The sequence below is a fragment of the Panulirus ornatus genome, chromosome 45 (assembly GCF_036320965.1).
Source record: "Panulirus ornatus isolate Po-2019 chromosome 45, ASM3632096v1, whole genome shotgun sequence".
Taxonomy (NCBI): domain Eukaryota; kingdom Metazoa; phylum Arthropoda; class Malacostraca; order Decapoda; family Palinuridae; genus Panulirus; species Panulirus ornatus.
This window is the reverse complement of record NC_092268.1, coordinates 4760659-4769649: the sequence shown is the minus strand read 5'-3', so window position 1 is coordinate 4769649 and position 8991 is coordinate 4760659. Positions and strand designations below refer to the sequence as shown.

Genomic DNA, 8991 nt, shown 5'->3' with positions numbered 1-8991 from the left:
GGTGTTTACAAGTCAACAGAAGTTTGTGGTGGACAAACAAGTCAATATCAGCATTACTGGAGCCATTGGTCAAGAAAAGTCACAGTAGAATTCAAACCGGCCCGTCACGTGACCAGAGAAGGTTGGGGGGGGGGGGGTCGACTACATCCAATCAAAAGCCCGAATTTCAAATCCTTCGGTGCGGTGCCTTGTGATTGGTCGACATGACCATCCTGAAAAAGAAATTATTTTAAATCCATCGTCTATTAAATTGATCGGATTGAACTAGTTTTAAGTGACAAAATACGCCACAGACATATACCAAAGGCTTAAATACCCGAAAGCAGTATCTTAGTTTTTTTTTTTTTTTTATACTTTGTCGCTGTCTCCCGCGTTTGCGAGGTAGCGCAAGGAAACAGACGAAAGAAATGGCCCAACCCCCCCCCCCCCCCATACACATGTATATACATACGTCCACACACGCAAATATACATACCTACACAGCTTTCCATGTATCTTAGTATACAAATATATATTTTTTCCATTGGCAATAGTAAACACAAGATATGTAATTACAGCAAAATATGAGCAAAAAGAATACCTTAATTAATATTACACCAGGAAAATGTACATATAAGCCTCAGCCAGACATACAAATCTGTATCAAATAGAGTGGGTAATTAGGTATATATTTCAATGATAAATGGGTTATAGTTCTGTAAAGTTTTATATTAAAGTTTTCTAGTTGTGAGACATCAGAAGTATAGAAAAAGTTTCGCGTTTTAGCTGAGGCCCTAATTAAGACCATTCCATTAACGCTATATATATATATATATATATATATATATATATATATATATATATATATATATATATATATATATAAAGTGCATAGGAACGCGCACCTTCATAGAACATACAAACCTCCAACAGCCAGGATCGAACCCGGGACCCTTGTGCCACAGGCGGGAATGCTACTGCTAGGCTATGGGCCTAGCAGTAGCATTCCCGCCTGTGGCACAAGTCCCGGGTTCGATCCAGGTTGTATATCAACTGCCTTATATTTCTCTCTTGTGTCTCCCCTGATGATGTGATTATGACACGAAAGTGCACTTGGTAACTTATCCTGTTTCATTTTTCCCCCGTGGACTCATAGGATGTAAGGCATGTGTACGTGTAGGAAGAGAGGAAAGTGATTGGCTCTCAGTGAATGTAGGTTTGCGGCAGGGGTGTGTGATGTCTCCATGGTTGTTTAATTTGTTTATGGATGGGGTTGTTAGGGAGGTAAATGCAAGAGTTTTGGAAAGAGGGGCAAGTATGAAGTCTGTTGGGGATGAGAGAGCTTGAGAAGTGAGTCAGTTGCTGTTCGCTGATGATACAGCGCTGGTGGCTGATTCATGTGAGAAACTGCAGAAGCTGGTGACTGAGTTCGGTAAAGTGTGTGGAAGAAGAAAGTTAAGAGTAAATGTGAATAAGACTAAGGTTATTAGGTACAGTAGGGTTGAGGGTCAAGTCAATTGGGAGGTGAGTTTGAATGGAGAAAAACTGGAGGAAGTGAAGTGTTTTAGATATCTGGGAGTGGATCTGGCAGCGGATGGAACCATGGAAGCGGAAGTGGATCATAGGGTGGGGGAGGGGGCGAAAATTCTGGGAGCCTTGAAAAATGTGTGGAAGTCGAGAACATTATCTCGGAAAGCAAAAATGGGTATGTTTGAAGGAATAGTGGTTCCAGCAATGTTGTATGGTTGCGAGGCGTGGGCTATGGATAGAGTTGTGCGCAGGAGGATGGATGTGCTGGAAATGAGATGTTTGAGGACAATGTGTGGTGTGAGGTGGTTTGATCGAGTGAGTAACGTAAGGGTAAGAGAGATGTGTGGAAATAAAAAGAGCGTGGTTGAGAGAGCAGAAGAGGGTGTTTTGAAATGGTTTGGGCACATGGAGAGAATGAGTGAGGAAAGATTGACCAAGAGGATATATGTGTCGGAGGTGGAGGGAACGAGGAGAAGAGGGAGACCAAATTGGAGGTGGAAAGATGGAGTGAAAAAGATTTTGTGTGATCGGGGCCTGAACATGCAGGAGGGTGAAAGGAGGGCAAGGAATAGAGTGATTTGGAGCGATGTGGTATACCGGGGTTGACGTGCTGTCAGTGGATTGAATCAAGGCATGTGAAGCGTCTGGGGTAAACCATGGAAAGCTGTGTAGGTATGTATATTTGCGTGTGTGGACGTATGTATATACATGTGTATGAGGGGGGGTTGGGCCATTTCTTTCGTCTGTTTCCTTGCGCTACCTCGCAAACGCGGGAGACAGCGACAAAGTATAATAAATAAAAAAATAATATATATATATATATATATATATATATATATATATATATATATATATATATATTTATATATATATATATATATATATATATATATATATATATATATATATATATATATATATATATATATATATATATATATATATATCTTAGCCTGAGCTAGGTATCCGTTTTATCGACCAACCGCCCTAGGGGTGGATGAACAGCTTCGTAGACTGTGGACCGACTGTCGTCACCAGGATTCAAACCTTTGCGTAACAATGGAGGAATAACGTCTAAATCAAGCCATATCATCAGCTGGGTTACCTTAGGAGGAACAACGTAAAATAACGTCCATTATCAGCCAATATCATTTCATACTAAAAATAAAAAAGGTGTCTGGCCTAATTTAATTTTCCTTAATAACGGTTGAAATATAAATCTACTCAGTTTCCTTAAATTTCTCGATAAAGAATAATAATATTTATCACTGAGATAAATTACGAGACATTAAATCAATCCTGGGGATAAATACGCGAGAGACTTCCGTGACAGAAGGACACATCCTCAAACTATACCCCAGAGGTAACCAGCTAACCAGAAAGACAGGAAGTCCTTCCATTTAGAGCGGTTTAAATATTCCACACCCTGACAGAGGATGTTCCATCTGGCCAAAGCCTAAAAAATAGTTTCCAATATAGATCCGCCAACATATGCTAAATATGACACCAAAGTCCGGGATGCGAGGATCATAAACTTCATATCCAAAAAATGACTTACTAGCTTCCTGAAATTGTAATTGGACAATGAATATCACTAAAAGAACCATAAACACAAATATGTATCTAGGACACTGGCAGGATAACACCCTAGGAAGATGGATGGAGATGTAAATGTGTCACCAAACTTACCAGAAATTGATCGTTAATGAACCGCGGACTTCAAGGATTCCCGCCAAAACCTGCATTTCTTAAAAGAAAAAATAAATATATTTCTGATATATTTCATTTTATAAATTTGAATATATCTATATCATTACATATATTTTATGTGATATAAAATATGAGTAAATCTATATATAGTAGTATATAATAACTAAATATTTTTAGTATTTTTCGGTTGAGGAACGCGAGTAAACAAAGTTTGAAGGTGTAGCGAGAGATGTAGTTGTTGTTTATTTGTGTCACTAACTTCTCTAACCATGGACGAAGAACAGAGAGAAGTCAATGCCGAGGACATCAGTATGTGTAGTGAGCTCTTCGTGACGTTATCTGGAGAGCCAATGGAGTTTTCAATAAGGTTATGCTACGAGAAGCCAGAGCTGGAGAGGTTGATTACAGTGAGTGGTTACAGCTTCTTGCTTCCTTGCACTGGACATACGTAGTTATGTGGCTTAGGTCTGACAGGCCATGATGCCCACTAGTGACATTATAATCACTCGAGACACGTGGAAAACCATAGATAAAACCATTCCAACCGAAGGTAACTTACCAAAATTCGCTTTACGTTTGGAATGGTAATGATACCCCAATTTTTCCATGTCTTCCCTCATATTTCAGGCCAAGACATTATCCCTAGAGTGTATCTGATTCACCAGGACGTGTCCAACTTGCTGTCAAAGTAGTTTAATTCTCTTCGAGTCATGAAGTGATGAAGTGTTCCACCTGTAACTTCCTCCAGGACTAAATTCGTATTTTGTAACGCTCATTCTTGGCTGTTTTCAAGATGTCAACTTTGTAACGTTTTAGTTTGAATATTTGCCTTATTTTGCATGTGGAACCTTATCCAGAATCTGGATTTTGCCAAAACTCCGTAATATGGCAAAATATTTTGCCGGAATACAGAGTACGTCATTCGGATTGTCTAATTACATTCAAATGAACGTGTAAGAATGAGAAGACTTTTATGAAAGAGAAAAAATTATAATGAGAGACTTTCACATAAATATGATATTCAAACAACCAAGAAACGAGTTACAAAGTCCTCGGCATACATAGACATGATGGTGATGGGAGCATTTTCCGTAGATGTGGTAAGCTCCTTACAATATGAATACGTAAATGACATGTTTCCCTGGGTGGTGTTGTCACCTTGTTTTTGTAATTGTTTGATATGCTTTTGCTTTTTGGTATTGTATGCAGAAATGGATGCGCGTGTTATTATTGTTTCATAAGGGGATTTATTCCACACAGGATCAGATTTTTCTATTTCAGTAACTATCTGAACTTTGCATGAAACCATCCTTAATGGTATGCTATATCACACATTGCGAAAATAACAAGGCACTGATCTTACAGTACGTAATATAAGCTGACTTAGCTTAGTAAGGGGAAGTATAGGGTCAGAGTAATTAGTTTTAAGTCTTCATTGACCTGTTTTGATAATTAAGTACACAGATTAATGCATAAATGTGAATTTACAATCTGCATTAGTATTAACATAAGACTATTAATGATTATATGCCATAATGAGTGAACTGTTTAACTTGGAGTTGAAATATACTTGAAGTAAGCTGTTTAATATTCGTATAAGGTCCCTGACAGGGAGGGCTTTAAAGATAAATGAAAATATGGGGTTTAGTAACATTAAACAAGGAAAAAAGCGCAGGTTTGAGATGTGTGGAACCTATACCTGACTTCCCTTTTGGGCCAAGATTTACCTTATTTCAGTCGTCATACAGGTAGTAGCGGTATCAGTGTTGTCTCATAATTCATCTCTCTGATACACTCTGTAAAAGTTTTTGTTCACAAGGTCTTTGGAGTGTATTTATCTGAATGTTAATAAAATTATTCATTTACATTTCATTTAAGCAATTTATGGATTTGAAAAGAAATATTTAAAAGATTTTTACTATAGCCCTACTAGGTGTTTGAAAGCAGACGGACTTGTCATTGATTTATGTAAAGTAACATTGAAAATAAGATGATTGTAGGTCTGCATGGGAAGTTAGGTGGTGTGTTTATAGATTATGTTCATTACTTAATGTGTTATTCTGTGTTTCATGTTGTTCAACCCCTCGTCACATACACAGACATATACATAAATACACATGTACATATTCATACTTGCTTGCCTTCCTCCATTCCTAGCACTACCCCACGCCACAGGAAATTGCATTGCTATGCCCTGCTTCAGCAAGGTAGTGCCAGGAAAAAGACAAAAAAGGCCACATTCATTCACACTCAGTCTTTAGCTGTCATGTGTAATGCGCCGAAACCTCGGCTCCCTAACCACATCCTGGCCCCAGAGACCTTTCCATGGTTTTTCCCCAGACACTTCACATCTCTTGTGGCCAGTAGTAATGTTCATTGCTGTAGTAGCCTTCAGTATATGATAAACCTAAGGTAACTAAGATAACTTTTAGCTTTGTGTACAGATCAGGGTGTTCAGGAGTGTGAGATGTTTTGTTCTGAAATACATCTTTAGTCATTATGCTCTTAATTGTTATTCTGCCATTCTTTACATATCTTAGACTACTTACATCTCTTTTCAGCTGTGCCTGTTTCATTATGGATTTTACTTCTACTTTCATCTTTGTTTACATTGTCCACACTTGAAACATTTTATTCATTTTCAAAAAGTTCACTTTTGCTGTTTTTCTCTCTGATAGTCTCTGCTAGATATGAATTAAGAATTTTTTCTTAATCTCTTTTCAGTCATGTGGTGGTCGAATGGTTGCAAACAAGAGTGGTCCACATACCATACGTCTTTTTCCCAGAGGCGAGCGAGGCTTTGGTAAGGTGGGGGATTTTTTTAATGGGCAGTACATTCATGACTGCATAAAGAAACGCAGATTGTTACCGATTATTGATTACAGGTAATTGTTTGTTGTTTTTTATTGGCTATCTCTTGCATTACTTTTTTAAAAGGTGTGTTTGTGTGCAGTTACTTGTATGTACTCTACATGGAGGGATATTTAGAGTTATGGGGCCCCAGCTCTTAAATTTTCTCTATCATGAAACTTTTTGATAAAGTTTTGCATGTTGTCCTCATTTACCATTTCTTAATTCAGTATATTCTATTTATGCACTACTCTTGTATTGTAAAAGTGTGTAATTATCTATGTCTTCTGTACGGGGTGGGGTTTTTATACTTGTGGAGCCATATCTCTTGAACAATCTGTACTATCATGCATCTTAAGTACCTGTAAGCTATAGATATTATCCATGTCTTCAGTCATTTTATTTCGTTCATCTGTCACTCTTACTGAAAAAAAAGGGCTTCTTCACATCTTTATTAACAAGTTTCTTGCCTGGGGAAATTTATTTTCAGCTGCCAAGGTGTAGAATATTTTGATAAAGTACTACCAGTTGTTATTCTGGCAGATTAACAGTATCTTGAAATCATAGCCATATGAATGCTTAAATGATATCACTTGCAATAGATAATCTCGTTCGGTAGAAAGGGAAATTAATTTTTTGGAGACAGAGATCAGCCGTTCCCCCCCCTCCACGTTTATACCTCCTCCCCTGAGGATACATCTACAGTATTAGGCAATGATGTTTTGTCTCACAGTTTCCAGTGAAATTTCCATGGAACTACATCCTATACGTAATGCATATTGATCCATAGCTAATTTCATGCCAGCTGTTGTGCCAGAGAAAATGCTGAGTGGAAAGGTGCTTTCTTCCTTTCTGTCCTGTCTACTAATAGGATCAGGAACTCATGATGCAAATGTATCACTGTCCTCCAACAAATAACAATTTTATGCACCATCAGGCTTCCTGTTGTCAGGCATTTCCTTATGTTCTCATTTACTATACATATATGCAACAGTTTGAATTTTTTTCACAATATTTTTCTTTGAATTTGTCTTTTTTTTCCCCCTCATGTTCTTTGTTTTCCTTTACTTTTCCTCTGCCATCTTGATATGCCATCTGTGTCTTGCACACACCACATCTCTGCTAGCTTTAACCATTAGTTAACAAAAATCTTTATAGTCTCTTGAGATTTTCTTTTCCTACCATTGATATCCACTTATTGATTTCCTCATCATAGAAGGGACAAAATTTCTTTTAATAGTGTTCAAAAGTCTGTCCTTATTTATAGTTGTTCAGCTTTGTAGAAGATCCTTCTTTAACATTGCATCTCCTCGTAGACTGCTGCTTCTTTATTCTAGTGATTAGAATTTCCTGGTGTGTACATCGCTCTTCTGTTAAGTTCATGAAGGTGTGTTTTTTTTTTTTTGTTTCAAAATCAGGGGACATCTTGCTTGGTGTATACCAAGAAACAGTTTATTTACAAATGTTTCCCCATGTAATTTACATTAAGTATGAGATACAGCTGACTAAAATTTTTCCTCATAGTGACAGTTTACTATGAATGGTTTTGTACTACACATTTGAAGCAGCTCTTACCTAGGCTTAAGGTGTACCATACATTTTTCCAGCAGAAAGGACCAGTATTTTTCTGTAAAAGACTTGATTGTGCTGCTGTAATTTTTTCCAATTTAGTACAGTATCATTAGTCTTTGTAAGGCCAACCCTTTCATCATAGCAGGGATTATCAGACAATACTTATTTTCTTGGTGACAGATCAACCTGTCTCCTCTGAATGTCTTTTTAAATGCATTTTGTGTTTTATTTATATCATTTAATGATGTTCTGTATGATTTTTCAGGTTGAACGAGACTTCAAGATATGATGCAAGTGTTGATCCCATGGATATTCTACTGGGAAAGTTGTCATGGGATGAGTGTAAGCTGATAGAGTATGTTATCAAATAAAGACCATTTTTGTCAGTTTACTTTTGTTTTACATGTACTGTTCACATTGCTAGGTGAAATATAAAGGCCATTTCCTCCACGTTATTGTCCAATGATCCTTTTGTGGTCAGTCAGTGTGTGTCAAATTTATGCAAGATATGATAAGCTTTGCATGTAAATTAACATACCTCATAAATTTGAGAGAATTCTAACTTTGGCCATGAAACTTTTTTTTTTTGGTTGTTTCTCAGCATCTAAAGAATGAATGGTATAAGATGCATGATGTTAGTTAGAGAGGATTTATTGAGGAATATAAGTCAGCGATATATTGGATGCACTTTGATCAGCTTTTATTGAGGAAAGGATTAGTTATAGTCAGTCCTAGAGTATACAGCACAGTACACCCTTGATTTAACGGATTTCATTTTTAATGGACTGGCCAAATAATATTACATTGATTAATAATAATTTAGAAAAGTAAAAAAATCCAAAAATCTCAGACACTGCACCATATGCATTTTATATCACACGTTTTTGGTTGTATAGGTTGTACTCACTTTGTTTCGGTGTTATTCTGCCTCAAGCTACCATGTGGTCAGGTTGTATACAGAGAATTGTGACTTTATTTATTCAGTAATTTTGCATTCCATACCAATCAAAATGGCATCAAGTGATAGAGGAGTTAAAAGAAAGCATATGAACTGTATATTGTATTAAAAATGGCCATAGGTTATATTCTTGATTTAACAGACTTTCGGCATCAACGCACAACCCCTCCCCTGATCAGTCTGTTAAATCAAGGGTTTAATGTACTATATAGATATAGTATACTGCAAGATATAAATAAACTTTTCACTGAGTTTTGTTGAGGAATAGATTCATATTAGCCAGGATCAGAGTTTATCATGCTCTTAGGACTGACTTCTCATCGAGGAATAAAGTCATGGTACTTGTTAGTAGCTGGTAAGCAGCCAAGGTCTATTGCTGGCATTACCCACCT

General features: G+C 37.0%; 1 protein-coding gene across 5 annotated transcripts in view; it reads left to right on the top strand.

Annotated features, from left to right (window-relative positions):
* Positions 1-3422: 3422 nt before the first annotated feature.
* LOC139762850 (uncharacterized) overlaps positions 3423-8991 on the top strand; it is a 49254-nt gene continuing 43685 nt past the window's right edge. Inside the window, exons 1-3 of one of the 5 annotated variants that reach the window (XM_071688034.1) lie at positions 3423-3626; positions 5944-6104; positions 7907-7996. In XM_071688034.1, coding sequence (XP_071544135.1) covers positions 3489-3626; positions 5944-6104; positions 7907-7996 — 389 coding nt within the window. In that variant the 5' untranslated portion in view covers positions 3423-3488. Of the gene's footprint in view, positions 3627-3662; positions 3770-4128; positions 4320-5943; positions 6105-7906; positions 7997-8991 lie in introns of those variants that run through there. The other 4 variants (XM_071688038.1, XM_071688036.1, XM_071688037.1 and 1 more) reach the window with 4 other exon arrangements.